Source organism: Ammospiza nelsoni, chromosome 1, assembly GCF_027579445.1.
Source record: "Ammospiza nelsoni isolate bAmmNel1 chromosome 1, bAmmNel1.pri, whole genome shotgun sequence".
NCBI lineage: Eukaryota > Metazoa > Chordata > Aves > Passeriformes > Passerellidae > Ammospiza > Ammospiza nelsoni.
This window is the reverse complement of record NC_080633.1, coordinates 34,939,849-34,964,623: the sequence shown is the minus strand read 5'-3', so window position 1 is coordinate 34,964,623 and position 24,775 is coordinate 34,939,849. Positions and strand designations below refer to the sequence as shown.

Genomic DNA, 24,775 nt, shown 5'->3' with positions numbered 1-24,775 from the left:
GCCCCGCCGGCCGCGGGAGCAGACCCCAGCCCCGCCGCTGCCTCCGAGAGGTTCAGGGGGAAAGTTGTCCCCGGTGCCCCAGCCCCGCGCGGGGCCGGACGAGGCGGCGCGGTGTCCCCCAGCGGCGGAGGGCGGCGCGGGTGCCCTGCTCCTCCCGCCGCCGGCGGCCGCCGCCGGGGCAGCACAGCTGTTACAGAGCCGCGCTGGTCCCTCCTCCCAGCTGCGGCTGCCTCATCTCCCCCCACCCAGCCCGTCCCTCCCCTCCGCCGCTCCCGACGCTGCTGCTGCTGCTGCCGCCGCCGCCACCTCCTCCTCCTCCTCCCCACCCCCACCCTCTCTCTCGCTCCCCATCTCTCTCTCTCTCCGTCCCGTTCCCCCCCTGCCCCCGCCTCTCCCCGCCCTGCCGCCGCCGGCCCTGGCAGAGCAGGCACCGCAGGGCGATCTCGATGTAACACCATGACAGGCATCGCCGCCGCCTCCTTCTTCTCCAACGCCTGCAGGTTCGGAGGCTGCGGGCTCCACTTCCCAACCCTGGCAGAGCTCATCGAGCACATCGAGGACAACCACATCGGTGAGTGCCCGCGGGGCCGCGGCTGGGGCAGGGCAGGGCGGGCGGAGTGCGCGGGGGCCGCGTGTGCGGCGGCGGCGGCGCGGGGCGGGGTGGGGGGCACAAGGTGCAGCGGGAGCCGGGGCGCGGCGGCCGCCGGGGGAGGAGGGTCGGCGGGCGTGGAGTGGCAGGAGCGGGTCCTGCGGGCGACGTGGAGCGCTCTTCGGGGAGGCGGCGGCGTGCGGCGCGGCGGCATGGGTGGGTGCGGGGGAGGCGTGCAGCCCGCCGGCCCTGGCGAGGGGGAGTTAGTTTGCATTGGCAGGAGGGAGCGCAGGAGCCCGGAGGAGGAGGCGGCGGCGGTGGAGGAGGAGGGAGGAGGAGGACGGGCACAGCACGCCGCCTGCTGCTTCCGCCCCGGCGCTGGCTGTCAGGGCTCCGGGGAGGGAGGGAGCCGCCGCCGCGGCAGCCATTCCGCTTCCTCCTCCTCCTCCTCCTCCCGCCGCCGCCACTGCGTCCTGTCAGCGCTGTTGCTAGGTGTGGCGGCGAGCACGGGTCGCGCTCCGGCCGCCGCAGCGCGGGAGGAGCCTCTCGGCGGAGCCACCGGCGTGCGGGAGCCCAGGGCCGGCGGCGCGGTGGGCGTGGAGGGAGCGCCCGGCGGCGGGGCCGGCGCAGCCCCCGGGGCCGGGCGGGCGGCAGGAGAAGGCGGCCGCGCCGGCCGGGATCCGCCGCCCCGAGCCGCAGAGCCCAGGCCCGGCCGCGCCGGAGCATCACCTGCGGGCTACCCCCGCGGCCGCCGCCCCGCGCTCCCCTCCGCCGCCCGTCCCGCCAGGGCCGCGGGGGCGGGGACGCGGCGGGGCGATGACTCGTCAGTGCCTTCCCGGCGCGGGCGCCTCATGGGCGGCGGGCGGGAGCGTGCGCAGGGGCGCCGGGGCCGCCCCTCGGCGGTGCGGGCGGCGCCCAGGGGAGGAGGGGGCGGCGCGGCTCCGGCCGGCCGCGGGCGCCAACTTTCCCTCTCCCCGCTCCGGCGGGACCGGCCTGCCCGCGCCCGGCCGCGCCTCAGGCGTGCTGGAGTGCAGGGGCCGCCGTCAGCAGCATCTCGTCCGCAGCCGGGCGCGGCACTGCCGCCTCCCCGCACCTTCCCGCCTCGGCAGGTGTGCTGCCTCGGCGGCTGCGCTGCCTCCTTCCCATCTGCATCGTCCCGACTTTCTTTTTTTGTTGGTAAAATACAGCGCTTAAGCTATCAAAAAAAGGTACTACTTTGATGCAGACTAAATTTTAAAACTAGGAGAAAAAATACAGAAGTTTTAAGTACCTAGAGACTAAGTGTTTTGCTAGAAGCATGAAGAAGTAGTACTGCTACAAAACGTCGAAGCTAGCATGCATTTCAGTTTATTGAAGTTTTAATAAGCCTGCCTGAATACCTGAAAAAAAGCACTCAAGCTTTAATTGCGAGTGTAACGTTACATTAAAGTAGCGTTATAGGTCAGCAGGATGAAAGGTGTGGTTCTCATAATTATCACGATGCCTGGTGTGAGGTAACAAAACCACATACCGCAAAACCGTGTAATTTATTACTTGACATGGTGCAGGTATACCATTGTGATACTGCTGGGTTTTTTTAATCTCAGATTCTTAGCTTTTCCTATACCGTGCATCACATTACACCAGAAAAGCTTATGGGAAACAGTTCCCCAACATGAAAGTTCATAAGTTGTCTTACACGTCCCTTGAGTGGATTATCAGCCCTTAGGTGCCACAGCCCACAGGGTGTCAGAGAAGATACAGCTCTGCCCACATGGTGTGTGTGTTTCTGTTTGAGTCCTGATCAGCAGTTCTGAGACTTCTTTGCACAGAACGGAACTTTATGTTGAAATACCGTAATTTTAAATAATTATATATTTAGTGCTACAGCCAGTATTCATTACTTTTACCTTTTCTCAAAGTTAGAGTGTTATCGATTGAACAAGCCCACATTTAATAGAGTGTGTCATTTGCCAAGGCTTCCAGGACACACATCTAAGGCTCTGCGCACAGTGTCACAGAAGCAGCTGATTTGAGTACAAACTTCTGGGATATGACAAAAAGTTGCTCATGCTTAATTTTTAATGTTTCACCTCTTCATGATAGCAAGTTGAACTTCACCTGTTTGTGAATACAAGATGTGGCAATGTTACGTTACCTGTATGAGATGCTGGGGAAATCAGGAGGGAGTTGAGCCAGTGATACCGAAATTCTTATGTGAAGGCTCAACTCTGTGGTTTGGTGTGTGCAAGGAACTCCTGCCACAGCCTAAAGGATGATCATCTATGAAAACCCACCAGATAAGTGCTCAGCCAAAAGGTGATTAACCTTTCTGAAAGCAACTGAGAAATATAGGACTAATTGTCTGAATAGGAGCTTCTGTTGGAATTACTTTTTCAGATGATGCAAATGTGTGATGAAAACAGTGTCCAGCTTTTGCCATCATACAGGCCTAGAAATGTGCACTGAAATATGTTGCTATAAAAACGGACTGTATTTTTTGGCACATGGAGTAAAGAGTAACATGCAACGTAAAAATAGCGTAAAAATAGATTGCTTTGGACATTCAGCATGTGCTGCACGAATAAAGAAAACTTGATTGAGTTATATTGCGTTATTAGTTTAAACTGAAGTGGGTGATTGCTGGGCAGATGGTGTTTCAACACAGATAACAAACTTGATGCTGCAAACAGCTGTGTGTGGGGAGGCGTGTATGGCACAGGCTCTAGGTGGTCTGGCTGCTGCGGTGCTGCTGCTCTGCCACCTCTCACGGGATGGGTTAATCCTTCACATCATCAGTGGAGCGCTGGTAGGAATGTGCTTGTTTCACAGAGCTGTACTGTGTATCTGAAAAGTGGGAGCAAACACTTAATCAAGGGATTTTGGGGTTTTTTGGTCAGCCTTTGGAAAAAAAAAAAACTCAGCTTAGCATAAGGAAATAGGAAAAGAGACAATGGGAAGAAGGTGATGCACAGGAATTCTCACCTGAACATGAGGAGCCTGTCATGTGGGAGCCTACTCACTGGAACAAGTTGCCCAGAGTGATAGTGGAGTCTGCCTCACTGGAGATACTCAAGAAGCAAATGGGTGCAATCCTGTGCTATGTGCTCTAGGATGACCCTCCTTAAGATGACCCACTGTCCCTTCCAGCTGGTCCCTTCCAGCCTTACCGGTTCTGTCATTCTGTGAAACGTTGTGGCATTCTGGAGGCATTTCTGAGCAACTCTGCAGCTGCTTTCTTTGCTAATGAAACTAATAAATAATCATATTTTAATGAAATAATTCAGTATACAGTGGTATAGTCTGGGGGTTTTTTTCCACCTACATCTTAGTGACCAAGTAAGAAGTTCCCTGTTACTTGGAGAAGTATCAGTGCATATCATCTAGGAGAGTTGTGGCCATTGGATGAAGTATTCAACTCCAAGGTGGTGCTGGGTGTGCATCAACACATCAGCTTCTTTTTGGGTTTTGCATTTATAGACCAAAGACTTGTGAAGAACTGGGCTCACTCGGAAACACTGCTCTGGGGTCATTCATAAGGCAGGCGAGGCCCTACTGGTGTCCTCTGCAATGAGACTGTTCTGCAGTCCGTAGCAATGCTACTAAACAGTGTACTCACATTTTCTGTGGCTCACAGCTGGAAATGGATGTTGATTTAAAACTGCTGATTTGTAAATGCCTCTCTGTCCGCTTTTTCTACCAGCACGTTGTCCAAGCAACCTGAAGTGCCGTTACCTTCTCTACAAGTGTGCTGAGAAGGGGGGCTTTTGGCCTGCCTTGCTAGGCTGTCTCCCTGCCCCTCTCGGTTTTCTCTGCTCTGACCCCTTGCAGGTAGCTTGGTTGACTTCTCTGACATCTCTAGTCCATGAGAAAAAGGCCAAATTTACTACAATTAGCCAGATTCAGACTGTCAAATGGAATGGACTCAACTCCCCTGAGTAATGTCAAGGGAGGAACAAAAAGACCCACCAATTTTGAACTGCCAAATACTCAGCTGTGACAACCTGGCAAACTTTGTTGTATTTCTGCAGTTGCATAGTATCTTCAGCTGTGATGTTGGGACCAGCACAACTGCTTCCACTGAGTGTTTCTGAAAATATACTTTAGCCTTCTGGGGAATTTGAGCTGTTCGTAGAATTTCCCCCAGTTTGTTTCTCCCTCAGTCTATTTGCAGTTGAACTGCACTCTTTAGAGTGGAGTCAGGTAGCTCCTTAGTTGCTAAGATGAAGTTTACTCTGAGGCTGAAGGACCGATATTTAAACTGAATCTCATAATCAGATTTTGACAACATTTATTTTAATTTTTGCATGGTATTTGTAGTAAAATACTTTAAAATCAGGTGAGGTTGCTGTTTGTGTGAGGCACTGTGTGGTCACTTGGTTCATGGTAAGTGCTGACGTGGTGTATGTACCTGTGTAGCTCTTTGGCTGATATGAGCAATCCTGCTTCTCCTGAGGCTCATCAAGGATTGAGGAAATAGATGCAAATGAAATCAGTGTCCAAACATGTGGTGGTGGGCTAGAAGAGGTAAAAGAGTGGGTAGAAAGAGAGACAAAACATAAATCTGAAGACTAGACTCTTACCTAGAAGTAGAGTTTTTGGATTGTATTTCACTGAAACTACTACAATTTGAAGGGAGAAAAAAGAGACCATCTGCTTATACAGTAATTGCACAAAAAAAGGTGATCAAGTGTTGCTGAACATTTCATTATAGGCTTGCAAGAAGTCCCAGTGCTGAACAGCTTTCAGTGGAATATTTTTATAGTATTGCTGTTGGAACTAGGAGCTTCTCATCAAGCTTGACTGATTCCCAAATACTAGGATGGGTCATGCAACAGAACAGTACTTGCTGTGGGAGTAGAGGCAGCTGCTTTTGTAAGTGGTGGGATTAGCAGGAAAAATAAAACTTCCTCCATAAAAGAATAATTGCAGAAGACAGACCGAAACCTTGCATATAAAATACTACCCATCTGGAAAGTTCAGGTCATATGGAGAGAGAAAGAGTCTTATGAATTTCCATGTTTGGTGGTTGCTTTGACATCTCCTGCCTTCAGTTACTTCAGGTCTTAATATTATGCAATCAAGGGGCCAGATTCCCCAGCAAAGAGCTCAAGTGGTTGGATTAACCATTGGCTGAATGCATGTAGCTTTCTTAAAGTTGTCACTTTCAATGTTTTCTCAGGCATGCTAATAACAGTGTGGTGTCCTCACCTTGATAGTTACAGGTATTGGATGATGTGCTGGCTGTGAGCACATGCTCAAATGTCATTTGGTGTTGCTAAAATGTGGGCTTTGCTCCCCACTGCTGTGTTGCCCAGGCCTGGATGAAGTGCAGTCTGACAGAGGTGGCAGCTTCTATATTGGATCTGACCACATGTTGTGTAAAACAAGCATACAAAGATGCAACTGTTGTATGTTGCTAAAGATGAGGATGAGGGGCTACACACCAGCATCTATGCAAGGCCTGGAAAACCTAAGTCTGTATGACAGGGTGTGTTCTCTTCACGAGAGTGTGAATGTAGTTTAAGTGGCTGCCATCATGTAACTTTCTCTTAGCATTTGCTCAGTGTGTAATTTAACATTTGGAGTTGAGGCTGGCTGTTTTGAAAAGGTGGTGGATCTTAACCTCAGGCTTTTCACACCAGGAGTGGTGTGGCAGGTAGGTACATGGAGTGCTCTCATCAGCATCTCGAGATCAGAGGACAGAGCCATACTTATGTGCCACTAATGTGCATGAATGTGCGTCCTTGCAAAATAAACAAATAAATATGTGTGTTTGCCTCAGCAGGAGTACTAATTGTTGTTCATGGAAAGCAATTTATGGCTACATTTAGCTGAAGTTCATCCTCTGCCCAGTACTTCTGTAACTGTAGATTTTTCTTATTTAAAATGCATTTCACAGAAAAGTGGAAGGATCTGTTTTCCAAGGATGTTGGTTATTTGCTTTGCAAGTTGGTATGGTGAGGAAGGGCCTTCTGTCTCAGGAAGGCGTTTCTATCAAATAAAGTCCTTTTTTCACTAAAAGATCTAATGAGCACTGTTTGCCCTCACATGTGATCTTGAGCAGAGCAGGTTTTTGGTTAACTTTGCATTTAGAAGTATGGCTTCTTTTGCTCTTTAGGCTTGAGTATAGGTTGTGATAAAATGTAAATGTGACTCTTATAACAAATTCTAGAACATATTAATTGTATGGAGGAAAATGGAATTGTCATTAAAATTAGAATAAAACATTTTTTTTTCATACTTTTGTGACATGACATTTTTTCTTGCTCTGAGGTATTCAAGTACATGGAGGATAAGATATAAAGTGTTTGATGGTGTAAAGCCTGAGTCATATATTTTCTGGGAAGGAAGGACTGAAAGCAAACATCTGTGAACATGCTGCAAACTGATTTTTCATTTTTAAGATTGAAGGTCTCACATAAAGCTGATAGGGATCTTTCCTTTTTCCTCTGCTTGCTGGAGTAGCTTTGGGTGAGGCCCATTGCAGTGCTGTATCCATATGACTGGCAGGGATTGTTCTTCTTGTATGTCAGCAGGTTTACAAAAGAGCTGGAAAATGAAAACCTGAAGAAACATCAGGTAACTTGTAGCAGTGGCATTACACTTCTCTTGTATAGGACATATTTACCTTTGTGGTGAAATTTTAGTGATTATAATGTCTGCACTTCAGGCTTTGAGAGGATGTTTTCATAGCTAATCTCCAGTTCTTATGAGAACTGTAAAATAATCAGGTGTCTGGCAGTCAAATTATATTTTGTTCACTTCATTTCTTGAGGAATATGAAATTGTAGAAAAATATAATAATAGTATAGTAAAAAATTATTTGAGGAAGGGGTGATGCCGGAAGATGAAGAAACATCTGTTCAGTCTGAGACAGTATTACCTACCCTTCCTTCCTCTTCTAGAATATAATGCAAATGTAAACAAGTAATCAGAAGTATTTTGTGTCAAGCTGCAGAATACTTTAATGCAGAAGAAGGAAGTACCACAAGCCTGCTGCTTGCAGTATGCATTTTACATCGCTCCTGAATCTGGTATTTTTTCCTTATTTATAATTATTTTTCTTGAATAAGCTGTTTTTCACTGAGAATTAATTTTATCTGTAGGAAGCACCAGTTATTCAAAATTTGGATGATAACCATCTAAGAAAATAGCTGCTCTGTACACTTTGAGGAAGGCAGAGACAAAGATTTTAGTGTTAATTTGAAATGGCGACAATTAGAGAATTGATTTGATGAATCAGCTGTGTTTAACAATGAAGGGTCCTTGGTTTTAAAGGACTGTCTCAGTGAATAACTTCACATTAAAAATTAAACAACCAATTCCTGTTACCCAGTGCCTAATTCCATCTTGAGACTTTTAGAAATGCTCTGGGAGAGTACATACAGTTCATTATGCTTTAGTTACGAGATGATGGACCAATATTCAGAGCTGTAGAATAGAAGAAATATTCCAATTTATGGTTTAATGATTATTTTCTTGGCTATTAATATTTGTGTTCCATGAATTCTTACAAGGCTTCTTCTTAACTTTGTGCTGTGATAAACAAGGGGAATGGATTTTTTCACCAGAGATGCTGATGACACCGCACTTGTTGTGTCTCTCCTAAGTGCACAGGATGGAGTGTATTGCTACTGTGCAGTTTCATTTTAGACACTATACTTCATTAAAGACTGAACTGACTTAACTACAGGTGTTAGTTGTATCTTTTTAATGTTCCATTTTGTGTTACAAAGGACGGAGTAGACACAGAAGAAGAAATTTACCAGTTTAAGGGAGAAATTGAATGAGATTTTGGAGCCAAGTTGGTCAGTTCTTTATGTACAAAGAGATTAGAACTTGATTGTGGATGAATTTTGAAACATTTCTTTTGATTTTGAGAAAGATTTCACTGTGTGCTAATTAATGCCATCTTATTTATTAAGATTTTTTTAATGTGAAAACCTGAGCAATTTCATTTTTAAATACAGGCATTGCTGAAGCTGGCCCTACAAAATCTTTTTATAGTTTTAGAGAATATTTGGACACTTCTGAGATACCTGCCCCAGGTACTTTGTAAACCTTGAGTAAGCTACAAGTGTCTCAGTTCCTTGTGGAAATTAATATTTTTTTTTCTCATCATATTTTGACAGATAATAAATACTCCGTAAATAAAATTTGAACCTCTAAATACCCCAGTATGATTTGGAAAGGAGCATCACCTGTTTCTCCAGCAGTGTGTAATGTAGTCAGTATCTTACTTTTTGAGAATTACCCCAATAGAAGCCATAACCCAGAAACAGGGAGGTGGTACATTTAAAATGCAAGAGATCCAGTTTCTCTGCTATGAGTTACATGAATGTTAACTCAGCCCCTTAGGGGCATTCAGTGTCAAAAACAATGCTATTTAATTATGTCAGTCATTTATTGTGATGTAATCCTGCTGTGTATGTTCATCAGAGTATGTGTATCAGTGCTGTGGAAGTGACCTCTAAATTCATTTAAATGTAGACTTCAGATGTTTGCCTGCTGGCAGGTGAAAGCTGCATAACAGATTACTGAAGCCTACCCTTGGTTCCTTTGTTTCCAGATCAAAGAACTGACATTGACACAAGTAAATCTGATGACAAACTTACAGGGAAGCCCTTGAAGTCTACCTGATTTTGTAGCAATATTTTGGAGAGGTGTTGCAGCTTCTATAACTTGCTGTGAAGTTGAGGAGAGTCTGCTACCTGATGGTTATACTGGGTTAACTGGGTGGTGTGAGAGTTGTTAAGATCTCAATTCTGATGCAGAAAGTAACAGTGAATCGTGCATATACTCATCTTTATTTCAGTTTGGGACCAGGGAGCTTTTCTGTTTATCCTGTTAAGCTCTGGGGGTATCTGCAGAGGGTTCCTCTTTCTCCTGAGGAATTGAGCTTTTGTTGTCTGAACTTTTTTATTTTTTCTTTTGCATAGAGTAGATTATGGAGAAAGATGTGTGAAAAACCACTAAGGAAAACCCCAAATAACCGCTCTGTCTAATAAATTGTTTTGGGCCATATTGCAAGAGCTTCCTGCTCACTTAATAAGTATGTTAATGTGAAGAAGATGGATTTGTGGAAGGGGAGTGAAAAATTTCCACAGCAGTGGCAGCACAGAGAGGGGGAGATACTCAGAAGTATGCTGCTCTGTGTGCCCAGGCTGGGGGTTATTCATCAAATGCAGAGTGCCATGGATGTGGCAGCATGGACCAGGCAGCTGACAGTAACAAATTCACTAAAAATTGCTTGTAACTACTGTGATATTTGGAGGGAAAAGGAAAGCTTAAATGTGTTTAAAATAAAATCCATGGCTGCAGATCCTTCCAGGGAGGAACTAGGAAGACTGTGATCCTTACTGTAGTTTTAAGTGCTCTATGCTCCATGAGGCAAGGTGAGTGAGGAGGGTGGGAAGATAATGTTACATAGAGTTTTTTGTATGTACTTTGATTTTGCAGCACTTCTCTAGGGAGTCTTCATTTTCCTGGGCTTGTTGTGAGCACTTGCTGTTCTTGAGAGAGGTTTTCTAGTTGTGCTGTAGGACTCTTGGCATTGGTAATAACAGTATTTTCTTTTTATCTTGAAAAATCTCATAAATTGACTAAATACTCTTATAGATGAGAAATGCTGACACTATAGCTATATCAGTTCTCATGTTTTATCTGTTTTGTCTTCAGCAGCCATTCTCGACAGGGCTTCTAGACTTTGGTCTCTCTCTTAGGAGACCTATCTAGAGATTTAATTACCTGTGCCTAGTGTTCTCATTTCATGTATCCAGAACAAGCCCTTTATTCCTGGCAGATTTTTTTTTTTTAATTTTAAATTTTTTTTTTTTGTGACTGTGAAGAGCCTGCCATCAGAACAAAACAAATACTTCATCTTTGCTGACAGTTACCATGGGGCAGTCACCCAGGGCTCTCTTTAGACCAGATTGAGTGAAGAGATAGTCTGTGTTGGATGCTGTGAGCTGGGACACAGTTATATGCCAGGGACTTTAAGTGGCTTGCTCAACCTGCTTCCAGAGCCAGGGTAAATACCAAGAGCTTGTTCAGGTATGTAACAATAGTTGAATGCACAGGATGGGGTAAAAGAATTTGTTGCTGCTACTTTCTGTGGATATTTTTGGTTGCACTCTTGTGTTTTAATATTAAGTGGTTGGATTTTAATGAAATTAAAAAAAAAAAAAAGCCTTTGAGCAGTCTTTACGTGAAGAATTTTATTTCTGCAGCCATTTTCATAACTCTGAGTTAGAAATCATTGTGAAAGAGATGGGCAAGAGGTTCTATGTCTGCTCTTGCTGTATCTTGCTATATGAATTGTTTATATGGCCTCAAATGCCTTTCAAATATTGAAACAAATATAACAAAAATGGCATGCATTTATAAACTTGATGAATGTTCTGGAGATGCATTGGATTAATGGATAACTGCATTTTTTTCTCAGTGGTGGCCTGACTTCTTTCTTTGTTTCTTTTTTGTATGGGAAGTGTAGTTCCTGTAGCATTGTCACCCTATTTCTACTTGATCCCACTGACCTCAGAAATGCAGTGGGTGTGCAGTTAGTGAACCCTTCTGTTCCTGCTAATGGCACAGTGTTCCAGTCACACAGGATTGCTTACTACCACCAAACATTCTGGAAGTGAGGGAATGCCTTTTCTCTGACCCTGCCTGTATGGGAGCCATAACATCTGCATTTGGAAACCAAATCCCTTTGCTCTGCCCCACAAAGCTCAACCCCTTAAAAATGGAAAGGATTGGAGTTTTGCCCACAATGGTGTAAGTGGCTACTAAAAACACTTGATACCTCATGAATGCAAGATTGAGCCCAAGCACACAGTTTTGCAATTGCTTGTTCTGTAGTAGCAGGTGTGCATACATATTGAAAGCCTGTTAGTATTTGCTCATAATCTCTGTGGTGTTGTGTGACTAGAAGCATAGGACAGAATTGAGTATACAGCTCTCTAGAAAGTATTGTCAGCTTGCGTGGTGTAATAATTTAAAATTTATTATGCACTCATTGTACGCCATTAGTCTTGCTATGTCGATAATTAGGAACAATTTATGCTGATCTTTCTGCATGTAATTTAAAAATATTAATTGTAATTGAAGACCAGGTTATTGTTTCTTTCAGAAGCCTGCAGAGCTGCAGGTAGTTGGGAGAAGAAGAGAGAACTGAAGAGAGGAGGTTGGGAAGACCCCACATACTAGTTCTGTTTTGGGAAATCGATACAAGATAGTAAATTGCGGAGGTAGGAATGAAAAACCCAAACCTTCCAGTATCTCTATTTTGGGAAGACACTTGTGAGGGATTGTTCATTCTTTTATGATTGAAAAAACATCATACAAATCCAGACTTGGAATTATTTTTTTTTCTTATCAGTGTTGACTGTGGAGCAAAGTTGGACCTTTACACTTTCTTCTGTTCTGTACTGCTATTCACTCCTCTCATCACCTGACACTTCTGCTTACCTGCCAAGCTCTGGCTGGTGGTTTAAAGAAAGGGATTATAAGTCCTACATGGAGGAAACTCTGCTCCAGCAGTGTTTGGATTTTGATAAGGAATTATGCTCAGCAGAGCATTCTGCTGTATGTACACACAGACCCCAGACTGTGGTGCTTGGTGCCCCAAAGTCATTTAGCCTTTGCAGAGAATGTACCCATCTAGAAAGGTGTTACATGAGGTGGAGTTGGTGGGTGCCCGATTGAGGCTTTGTAGGGAAATCTGAAATTGCCTACTGTTCTGTCACTGCTTAAAAACCCAAAGTTTAAAAAGTCTCCATCTGGTGTCTGTGCTCACCTGCTGCTCACCTTCTGACTGTTCGTTCTGTTCTCGTCTCTCCTCCTGTTGCTCCACAGGTGAGTGGTCGATTGGAGCATTTCTCATGGCTGCTGCTCTTCTCTCCTGGAACCACTGAACCACTTTGTCCTGTGAAGTCTCAAAGCCTTCTTTTCTTGTGAATACTGATTGTTCTAATTTATTTAATTTTGGTGCTCTGTAGAACAGGTGTGGCTTAGGAACAGGACATTGAACATAGGCATAATAGGGTATAATGTACTTGTGTTATTCAGGCCTCTGTATTAACCGGATAAATTCAGAAGCTGCCTGAGAAAATAAAGAAGCAGATTATAGCAAGGAGTAAAGATGAAAAAGTCTGGAATTGAAGCAAGGGAGAAAAGGAGGTTGTGAAAAACAAAGGAGTCTGCTTTCTAAAATGAGGTCTTGGTTGGGGTCTCATAAGCTGCAGAGTTACCTGCCTGAAAATAAACCATGTTTTTTCTTGCTGGGCAGACACATGTCTAATTCTAGAGCAGCTATACAGGCTACTCTCTTTCTCCTTACTCACTTTGAGGTTGAATGCTTGGGGCTGTTCAGACAGTCTGCTTGAGGCTTGTACTTGATGAGGTTCAGAGCTCTTAAAGGATGTTTTAAGTATTCTTAGTTCATTGCCTATAAAGTCATTATCTAAGTTATCCTGAAAACCTTTCTTGTTTATATTACTAAATACATCCTGATACCAGATCAATTCTATGGGTTATTGTAGCTGTCTTTTCAAGCTACCTCAGTACCTCTTTTGAATTTCCCTCCTTGCAGCTGACCTGTCAAACTGCTGATTTTTAACTCATTTTGTGTAGATCACATTCCTTAAGAGCTACATTAATGATCTAGGTGTGGATAACTTCCTTCTATATTTTCATTTTGAAGCACAGCTTTACATATCTGAGAGCTGAATTATTTTGCTTAGCTTTCCTGCTCAGGATACTGAGCACTGAGTGCTTAGTCCAAAAGCATGGTTCTGTTACTGAATGTGGGTGCTGAAGCATTTCTAGTAAGTAAGCAATCTCCTTCTCAGATATGTCATATCCTCTTCCTGTTCTTCCAGAATATTGTAGCCTTTTTTTAAAGCTCAGTTCTAAAGCCATCCTTTTTGGAGTCCTAGGATTTGTTAAATGTTGGGCTGGTAGCCCATCCTTTCTAAACAAACATTATTTTGTTGCTATTGTAGTAGACCTGACTTTTTGCCCTTTTTTTTTTTTTTTTTTTTTTTTCTTTTTATTTATCTTTTCCTGCCATTTCTTGTCAGGATCATGAAAGTCTTCCTTTCTGGATACCCTTTTTGGATACCCTTTTGTTGCTTTCTACCTTGTGGGTAGGTAGCGTAGTAGAACAGATTTGTTAATGACAGCTTGTTTGGGAAGCAGTCTGTTTATGTGGACTTACTCTGATTTCCTCACTGTGACTCCACTGAAGCTTCCCACCTTTGAACCTCTGGTGTTAAGCAATCAAACATCGTTGCATGGTGGCAGTTTTGAGAGTCCAGTGGGCAGGGCTGATTATAAGCACTCAAAAAAGCAAATCTATTGTTTTGGGTTTGGACTGTGGTTTTTTTTTTCCCCTTACATTTTATGAAGAGCAGAATATAAACATTAAGTCCATTGCCAGAAGGTTTCATGCTTGAATTTGAGTAGATGTAAACCTGATTTGGATTCCTTTCCAAGACAGACTTTTATTTCCCAAGTATATGAACCAGCCCCCATTTGAAAGCACCTTGGACTGTTCTGTGTTACATATTTTGAGCCCTGCAATGTCTTAGAGCATGGCAGAGGAGCTGCTTTCTCTCTGTGTCCTTGCAACGCAGTGCAGTAACATACGTTGTTGATTACTAGGAAGATAAAGCTGAAGTCTCACAGTCCTCCTGTCTCGTTGCTCTCTACTAGTTGGTGTGGTGTCATGATTGTGTGGTAGGATGAGGAAAAGGCTTCCTACAAACAAAAGAGCTCCTGAGTAATCGTGTCCTGAGCAATACCAGTTTATGTGGGCAGAACACACTTGAAGCTGAGCACATATCCCTGCAAGTTCCATGAAACACAGCTTGCCCGTGTGATAGCTCATGGTGAGACATCATATGGGCAAGGGAGAGCAGCTGATGCTGAGACACCAGCATGGTTTGGTGCCTCTGGTTGTGTGGTGCTTGCCGGGCTGTCCATCCCTAAGCAAAGCGCAACTGTTGCATTGCTCTGTTTGTAACACTCCACTGTGCCTGCAGATACACAGTTTTCTTCACTTTGGGAGGGGAAAACCACTGATTTGGGGGATGACAGCTTGTATCCTAGTTTTGCATAATCATCATAAATACTTTTGTGGGGGGTTGATGTTTAGGAGGTGCTGACCTCTTCACCTTCTGAAAACTGATGGTCTGTTGTGGTGTCTCATTTTGGTCCTATGTGCTTTTTATAATTGACATTTGTGGTTTAGTAAAACAAAACTGATCCACGGTACTAATGTGTAGAACTTTTGCAGACTAAACTGAGCCTGGCAGCTCTTCCCTCCTGATGGCCTGAGGAAAGCAAAGACGTGGTAGCAAGAGGTAGATCTGAGTGGAGGCAGCTCCATCCTCCCTTCCTGGATGCTGTTTCTGGAGATGGCACAGAGGAAAGCACAGAGCTGTTTCTGTGCTGGAGAATGTGTTTAAGAACATGCATACCTTGTGATTTGTTGGACTTGTTAATGTAGTAGGAACTTTGGTTATAAAAGATATAATTTTGTTTCTGATGCTTAGGATATGTTGTAGAGATGTGACCTTATGAGAATGGATTGAGTAACAATTTTGCTGTCTTGTGCAGGTGCAGATTTCAGCAGAAATCTTTTTTTGGAGGAGAACAGAGAAGCATGTTTGCCTGCCTCAAAAATGTAGTAAAAATGAGATATGCTGTGAAGTGCATGTTTGTCAATTGTGTCCAAGTGCTCAGATAATCACACTGATGGTCCCAGTTTAAGGAGTTAGATAAGCAGTGCAGTGGTATTTTGTGGTATTTAACATTCAGTCTTGAATTTGACAATCAGTTGTAGACATTTCCTGAGAAGCAGCAAGTTTCTACATGTTTTGTGATCTGCAAGTCTCATGCTGAGTTTGTGTATGTGGTTGGGGCTGATTTTTATCAGTTCAAGTTTTGAGGGAGCAGCATATACAGAGGTCCTCTGATGCGGAGTAAGACTTTCAAATAAATACAGTCTTTTCCTGGTGATATAAACTTGTGGTGTCAGTTTAACCATGCTATTTTGAACTGGTTATAGGATAATGACAACAGTGTTCCATGCTTCCTGAGTGTGGGTTACCAGCACTGCGCTCCATATTTAGCTGTGAATACAAGGTTTGGGGATTAAGTTTTCCTTCTCATCATATATACAGTGCTCCTAAAGAAGTAAAGGTGCCAAATATGAGCTCTAAAAATCACCAGTGCCTTACCACTAGATAGAGATTTCTGTGTTGTTTCCAACTTCCATAACTTCTCTGCATGCAGTTTTAAAAATAGTTGAGCTGTATCGAGGATTAGGAGTTGTATTTTTATTCCTTATTTCTGACTGCTTTCACTGACTATAAGTGAACAGATAAAGCATTGTCTGTGAAAGTTAGACAGCACTTTTCTGTCTATATATGGACCACAGAAGAAATTAATCTGTTTATTAAATACAGAGTAGAAGTGGAATTTACATGTTTTTGTTTCTGTGTAACTGTGAACCAGCATTATTGGTGCAGATTCTGTTTAGCGGTATAAGGGAAAGGCTTTTTGCAGAGCAAATTGGAATGAAATCCAAAATATTTGTATCTATATAGTGCTAATGTGCCTGAGGTTTTGTAAGGTCTGTTACCTGTTCTGCCATCTAATTTCTTCCTTTATGGCAATTTCATTTGTTTTAACAGATCTGGAACTTCTAGCTTCAGCAGTGATACTGTAAAAGAGAAGATAAGAAAATGTCAACTCTAGGTGATGGTGTTGTGTTTGGGGTGTTGTTTTTTGAAATCTTCCCTTTTTTACAGGATCTTTCTACGGATCCTAAAACTGGTGAAAATACTAATTCTCAGTTTTTCTGCATCTGTTCATATCAGTGTAGAAATGAAAACATTGTTCTGGTTATTAGTCTGATTCATGAGCATTCACCTTGGCTTAGCAGGGAAGAGGAAGAGAATACATTATTGTGAAAGAAAATGTTTGAGCTCCTCAGTAATAAAGTAAACATAGCTTGCACTTAAGCAGGAAGAGTGTTGGTGGATAACAATGGTAGAATTACAGTTTAATTGGTTGACTGTAATAATAAGCATTAGTGTTTGGCAATGTGTTATTTCCATTTAGAAATGCAAGGATTAGGTGGCTCAGCAAACAATGGAGCAGAGGTGAAACCAGTCCTGGGCTAGTGGCAGGGCTGGATCTTCTCCTCCGTACAGGAATTGTTGCGAGATGCCAGGGAGGTGTGTGGGCAGGAAGGATTTGTGCAGGTAATTTGCAGCTCTCAGAAGTGAAACCTTTGGATGATCCACGGCACTTTTGGATGGAACACGAATGATTTCTCTGCTGCAAAGATTCCATTGAGGATATCAGGAGATCTAGGCTTATAAATAAGTCTATACATAAATATATAAACCCAAACATATGCATGCAGGAAGGATGTTTATAGTTCATTTGTCTGCATGTAAATACGTGACATGTAAATAAATATTTTGGTTTTGGTTTGGGTAAGGGACTGAAGTGCAATTTCCTGTTCAAAGAGGCATGATCACAGAATTCAAAAATTAGTTTACTCTAGAATAGCTAAATACCTTCTATTTCTGATGGCCTTTTAATTTTTTTTCTTTTTTCTTAACAGATAAAATAACTATACTCTTGACATTATTTTCTATAATTCAAATCATGCTGCTTAGGCTTTGCTAACTATCTCAGGTTGATAACTATCACCTTGGTTCTGAAGGAGAAAATCTTAAATGGTCCGAATATGTGGGCAGGTGAGGAGAACTGTAGATATTTATCCCAGCAGCCATGTGTTTTAACTTCTAAGCTTTGTGTTGTGTCTGTGAGCTTTAATTTCAGAGCAGTGTCTGTGAGACCATTTCTGACTTTATCTTTATTAGTTGCTCTGTTTCTTTCTTGGCGTCTTTCCCATTTCACATTCTTGTATTTCTTTAGTTTAGATTTTCTCTTTTCTTTCTAAATTTTCCTATTCTAAAGTTTATCTGGTTAGAGCTTTTGATGTGACAAACATTGAACAACTTTACTATGCATCATCTACAGCTACAGTAGAACTTGATGACTCTGTTATACATTCTTACTTGTAGCTCCATGGGTTTGGCAGTAAATAATTGACTTTTTGACACTGATAACCAGAAGCTGTTGCAGTATAGCATTAGTAATACTTGAACCTGGCTTGAAAAAAACTAATTCAAAAAGTTGTGTCTTGAAGAAGGTGGAGAGGAGGAGAGAAAAGTGACAGCACACCAGTTCTGTGAAGACCAGAAGAATGCTCTATGAAGTGAGTAAAACTCCTGAGACTGTCAGAGTAGCAGGAGCATGCTGAAGGCAGGTATGCACAGTTTCAACAGGGATGGTGGCTTCTCAGGGAAGTGCAAAAATGGCTGTGAGTTAGAGGTCAGCAAAAGTAAACTGCCTCTCTGTCTCTCTTGTGAAGGGATAGGATTTGGCTTCACTGTGTGTGCTTGGACCGGTCCAAGGTGCCAAAAATAACCCTAGGAATGTGAGCCAGAGATGGGCACCCTGGATGGGTAACAAGGTAACAAGGTTCCTGAGTCTCTAATAAGGGTCTGAGGAGTATTTTATCTCTTTTTTAATGATCTGGGATTATATTTGACTCGGAGTAACAAAAAGGTGGTGCTGCCAGGTTGTCTTTGCCTAAAGAGAAAAACTGCAAGTAGAATTGATGAATAAAACATAAGTAGTGGTGGAGCTGAGATTGTAGAAAAAGTCCTATTTCCTGCAGTTAGCAAGCCTGCTTCCTCTCTTCTATTTTGTTTTTAATTTCCATGCCTCATGTATCCTTTCAGTTCTTTATAAACTTCAAGAACTGAGCTAAATGGAGTCTTTGATGCTTGGGTAGAGGATTACATTTGCTAGTAAGAACAGATTAGCTAGTTCTTTTAAAACAGAGCTGTCTTAAAAGATGTGAAGAAGGCTTTAAACTAAAGTTGGTGGGGGAGGGGAAGTTCCATCCATCCTACTCCTACCCAGTTTGATGCCAGTGCCAGCAAGAGAAGCCCAGAGCCTGGAGATGGACTGCAGGTCAGCAGGAGAGATCCTGAAGGGTAGCACAAAGGAATTGCAGCCACTCCAGGCAGCAAGTCAGCTCCATTACATCAACACACTGGAAGGAGGGGATGGCATTCAGAGTGACCCTGACAGGCAGGCCTGTGCAAACCTCCTGAAGTTCAAGAAGGTCATGCTGCAGATGAGTCGGGGCAATCCCAAGCACAAGTACAGCCTAGGCAGAGAATGGGCTGACACTAACCCTACAGAGGAGTACTTGGGGGTGTGGGTGGAGGAGAAGCACAACATGACCCAGCAATGTGCACTTCAGCCCAGAGAAAGCCAGATGTGTTCTGCGCTGCAGCAAAAGCAGCGCGACCAGCCAGCCTCTGCTCTGCTCTGGGGGCAGCCCCCCTGGAGAAATGCATCCAGCTCTCAGGTCCTCAGCTCAAGGATGTGGACCTGCTGGACTGGGTCCAGAGAAAACCACAAAGATGACAAAAGGGCTGGAGCACCCTGTGTATGAGTACACTTCCACAGATGTTGGGGTTGTTCAGCCTGGAGAAGAGAGAGCTCCAGAAGGCATTACAGCACCTTCCATTACTAAAGAGGGCCCCTAAGAAGGCTAGAGAGGGACTTCTGGCAAGGGTGTGTAGTGATAAGATAGGGGTAATGGCTTTAAACTGAAAGAGGGTAGATTTAGATTAGATATTAGGGAGAAATTCTTTACGTGGAGGGTGATGAGGCACTGAACAAGTTTCCCAGAGAAGCTGAGGATGCCTCATCCCTGGAGGTGTTCAGGACCAGGCTGGATGGGACTTTGAGCAACCTGATCTAGTGGAAGGCATCCCTGCTCATGGTGGGACACATAGATGGTCTTTAAGGTCTCTTCCAACCCAAACCATACTCTGATTCCTGAATTAATTGCTTTTTCACCCAGAAAGAAGTGTCAAGTTCAGTTGTCAAGTTGCTAAAGATCAAAGTGGGCACTGGTGAACAGGCTGTCCCTTAATTACTGTGATTTTCCCCATCCTTGTACTCTTTTAGTGTGCTTATACTTATGCATGCTAAGATAAATTCAGTATAAGCCTTTGCCTTTCTTAGATGGGGTAACTGGAAAGAAGTATATTTGTAGTATTTGGTTAATTGAAGGAGGCTTGCCGCAGCTGCTTAAACTTAAATCAGATAGCTTATCTTATGCTCATAAAAGAAGCTATGGCAGAAATCACAGGCATGGATCTAGTGTAGTTTCTCTTTCTATAAATCAAACCTTATTGTGGTCTGTCTGAAGGCCGCCAGGTAGAGTTAAGAAATGTCATGAGGACTGCTTATGACTATTTACTTCAAGCTTGGCCCCTCCCAGCCTCACATATTCCCAACTTTTTGTTGAGAGCATGAATAGTGAGTCTCTGAGATTGTCTCAGTCATGAGGCAGGACAATGCCTCTGTGTCACCATTCTGTTCCTGAGCAGCACATAGTCAGAAGTGTGTGGGATTAATTTATTTTTGTTGCTTGTCTTAAATCTAGAGAGGTTTGCCTACAAGATGAAAAAACTGATATGATCTCCTATTAAGAATACAAAATGTTTAAAAATGAATTTTCTGTGATGTTTCCAAATCTTATTCAAATACCTGTCTAAATCTGAGCTATTTCTTCTTCTCATCTTTCTTTTTATAGTTTTCCTCTTTCAGCATTGAGTTTACCATGGTTTTTGCACTTCTGTGCTACATATGAAAATCAAGGAGGAACCTTTAACTTCACCTGCTCTGGTCTTTAATGGCGTGATGAGTGGTAATAAAACTTTTCTTAATTTAACTTTGATGTCTGTCGTTGTTGGAAGTATAATGAATTGAATTCTCCCACTTAGCATATGTGATAGGCAGTTACATGTACAGCTATGGACTTCAAGCATTTTATTCAGAATAAATTTTTGGAGGTTTTTTCCCTGTAAAAGTAGTGCCATTAATTAATTTAGGGTGTTTTCATTTTTCCTGATTATGAGGATCCTAGTGTATTGTGAAGTGTGAATAAGTGTACTCTTAATTTTTAGTAGTGTCCATTGGACCTCACCTAAGGCTGAACAATTAGTTTGAGAATTCCTATGAGACTGTTCCTTTCTATTATAGTCTCTGTACAGAAGTACAGGCTGCTAGGTGGTTCCTTGTCTGCATTCAACTAATTTCAGCTGATTTTTAAGTTTCAGTTGTTTAGAATCTTTGTCTGTGGAACTTCATTGGTAGTGATAGCCCATATGGTGTAGAATAATGGATAACTTTTTGTGCACATCTTGCCTTTGTTTTGTTTACATAGTTTTGTTCTGTAGCAAATGTTGCTCATGTTATTGAGCTTTTTCTACAGGAACTGTATGCTGCATGAGAGTAATTTATATGAGTTCCCAACTACAAATGTCTTGCTGGTTCAAGAACTGCTCCTTCAGTCATTATCATGGTTATGAGTTCCCCAGCCTCTTATGTCAGGGTTCTGAGGTGAGAGCCCAGTTAGGAAATGATCTTTCAACACACAGCTGCCATATCACATGCCCCGGTGGTATTTTTAATGGTAAAGCATTAAATCCATGATGTAGGTGTTTCAGATTTACTTTTTAGGGTTCCAACTAGAATCATCATTTGTGAAAACAGGATTATTATCCATCTTGTCCAAGACAGCCAGAAGATCAAAGACTATTTTCCTGTATGTTTAATTATAGTAGCATATGGTCAAATAAAGTCACTTTTTTAGTGCAGTGGATTCTTGGAACTCAGTGTAACTGACCTTTGCTTCCAGACTGTAAAAGTCACTTGAAAGAATGTATTAATAAAGAGAGAACAGTATTAATTTTCATGTGTATATACTAAAAGGCACTAAAAGTGCCTTTGGAAAGTTTCCAAACAAAAATAAAATAGTTTCTCAAGATTTTCCCAAAAGTCTGCATCTCCTTGTTTCTCCTATCAGAAGCTGTATTTGAATGGAGCAGCAAATGTGCAGCATGAGGGTGAGGTAAGATGTAGAACTCCAGCTGCTTTAGGTTTCACTGAAAACCAGCTCATGTCATCAGAATGCATCTCCAGACATGAGCTCTGTCTTTAAAACTGGACTCTGTTTCAAACACGAGTTTGAACCTCGTGTGGCACATAGAAATTTGTAAGCAGTGGGGTAGCAGGCAGGAGTTGGCATGGGAGGATGAAGTATTCTTGCCTATATCTTCCTGGGCTTCTCTCCCTTCCTACCCTTTAGGCCAAGTCCAAAACTCACTTCCAGCTCTGTCCCAGAACTGTAATTTTGAGATGGAACTGGCTTTTTGAGATGGGTGTGATTTGTGCTTGATATGGATGTAAATGTTTTACTGATTATGCCTTCCCAATACTCAGCTGTTGTGCTTGTTGATTTCTTAGAAATTTCTTAGAAACTTTTAGTCTGACATGGCTAAAATTTGCAACTTGGGGGTGTAGGGGGGAGTGGATTATGGCCTGTCTAAAATACTTTAAGTAGCACATCTAATCCAGGGGAGAAAAGATAATCCTCAACAGGCCTGTTATAGCTCTATTAAGAAGCTGTGCAGTGGAGGAAGAAAGTGTTTCTGCTTTTCCTAAAAAACATAGCACCATGAAAGATTAGGACGTGGCTGGTGAATGCTAAATTGTTCATTTTGCACGGCTGTAGCTGATGCTGTGCAAATTCTCATCGTGTCAATGTGCTGGACAAGGATGTGTGTATCTCAGCAAGCTAGCAAGGTACCTGTCTGCATCAGTGTGGAAAATAAAATCTCTATTGCCAGTGATAAGTCTGTGTGTTGTCTGTAGATGTAAGATCTTGTGTTTCAGCTCAGTATCCTTCTAAGGAAGGGTGGTGGGTAGTTTTTACTAGAAAATGCTCTCAGTTTAAGAGGTTTAGTCTGGCTACTTGCTTTGTGCTGAAGGAACACTGCATCTGTTCTCAGCTTCCTGTTGACTTTAGGTTAACGAGTGGTAAACCAACCTGATGCAATGCACATTATTGTAAAATAATACACCTCAACATGCATGTTGTGAAATGCTAAAAGAGGAAACGTGTTAACATCCTCTCTGAAGCTTCTTCTAGATGTTTGAGGCAAAAATAATCTGGCCCTGCATGAATTCACGCATAACTAAGGTGTTTAATCCCAGAGCTGATTAAGTTGCAAAGAACAAACTTGCAAACTTTGGGAGTGACATATAATCATTTCCCCCCCTTCCTCCTGTTTTTTCTCATGCACGAGTTGCAGGTAAAAGAGGGAAGAAAACTTGCTGGGTGCCAGTGGCTACATGGTATTATGATCTTTACAGTCTGCTTGTGCTGTATGTGTTATTCTCAAGTTCTGCGACTAAGAAATAAACCAGAGCTTTTCACCCATTGTACTTGCTAGCAACACAAGGAAGAGCATTCAGGTACAGCTTACTGTGTTGCACTTTTAAACTGTTGGAATTTTACATGCAGTCCAAAAGGCTTTACATTTCTGTCTGTTTTGCTCTTAAAGTGGGAAAGAATGAGATGATACAGAAGGTGATTCTCGCTCCAGTTTTCATTTCCCTCTGTCTTTAGGAGGTTTGTAATAATGTTGCTGTGTACATGCAAATGATGTTAATCAGGAGATTTTGGTGTCAGCTTTGTCAACGTTTACATTCACTTTACACACTGAATTTGCATTTGAAAAGGCCTGTTATAATCAACATTTAAGGGATAACATAGTCAAATTTACATTTGATTGAGTAGAAATGTTAAGTAATTTTAGCTGAGCTGTTGCTAGGAAACAAGCCAATGTTTTTGTATTTTTCCCCTTAATCTATACTGTCCTTCTATTGGCAATTCATCTGGTAATACAAGAACACCAACACCCAAATAGTATAACTTACATCTTGTCTATAATTCTAGATTTATAGTTTTCCTACTGGTTATAACTTCACCTTAAGTTTTGGAGAAATTCTCTTGGCTAATGGCCACCCAAGACTACTTTTTGTGTGTGTGATCAGAGGTAGGATCAGCTGTTTGACTTTTAAAAAAACCCATAAATTCTGTATCTTATTATATCTCTTTGGAAGTGACAATGCATTTCTTTTTCTGTATTCAATGTTTATAATGTTAGTCACCATTCAAAGAACATCATGCCACTGCCCAAGAATTCAGCAGAGTTTTATGTGTAACCTCTCAGGGTTTGTGTAGTACCCTGGTTTTGTCCTTATCTTGGGTGATCATTTTGATAACTGTGTTATTTTCATTCAAGTGGGCAAAACGAATTGTTGCTGCAAAAGGAAATCTTCTGATTTTGGATACGCTCTGGCTGTCAGTTGTGTATCTCTTGGAACTTGTAGGAGGACTCCACAGCTTGGCACTCCACAGCAGTGTTCATCTGGCAAAAATGCTAATTAAAGGGAAGAATAGTTCCTATTCATATCAGTCCCAAAGCATTTCAAGTGCATTATCTGTGTGGCGCATATAAATGTGGCGATCCCCTGAAACCTGCTAGAAGGCAGTTGAAGGAATGCAGCTCCTTACAAGGCCAGATAGAGGCTCTCTTGCCTCCCCACCCTGCTGAACCAGGCAGAACACAATGTTGCTGTAGCTACATGGTCCTTCTCACTTCATGTACCCCAAAGCTTTTCACAGGCAGTCAGTCAGAGCCTGGTGAGCTCTCCAGACACAGATAGCAGCTGTTACTCGTGTCAGTAACTCACGAGCATCCCTGGGCATCCAAACTTCTGCAAACCCAGGAGGAGGGCTGGCCTGATATTAGCCCCTTTTAGTCCCTCCCAAAAGCAGTGATCATTCTTATCTTTCCACCTTCAGGGCCAGGTGAAGTAGGCAGGAGGGCTTCTGCCCTTTATGCAGAGCTAAAAGTTTCAGTGTGGCATGTAAACCTCGCAGCTTTCTGGCCAGGGTGAGAAAACCACTGAAATTAATCACACTGACAGTAGTTTTGGGGCTACTATTATTGTAGCAGTGCTTAAACAGCACAGGCATTCCAGCTCCATGCTGTAGGAAAGACTGCAGATTCCCTGTATTTTTATGGTCTCCCAGTGGTATGGGCTGCATTCCTCAAATTCTAAGTAATCCATGCATGTGCAAAATATGTTTTATAAAATCTGATCAGGCAGGGCCTACGGTCACAGTGGAGCAGATGTGGGTTTCCTTCAGTTCTTGGCACCTGTTGCATTCCTTAC

At 42.9% G+C, this 24,775-nt stretch overlaps 1 protein-coding gene across 1 annotated transcript in view; it reads left to right on the top strand.

Moving 5' to 3' along the window:
• Positions 1 to 374: 374 nt before the first annotated feature.
• JAZF1 (JAZF zinc finger 1) overlaps positions 375 to 24,775 on the top strand; it is a 185,404-nt gene continuing 161,003 nt past the window's right edge. The window contains exon 1 of the mRNA XM_059487268.1: positions 375 to 571. Coding sequence (XP_059343251.1) covers positions 457 to 571 — 115 coding nt within the window. The 5' untranslated portion in view covers positions 375 to 456. The remainder of the gene's footprint in view (positions 572 to 24,775) is intronic.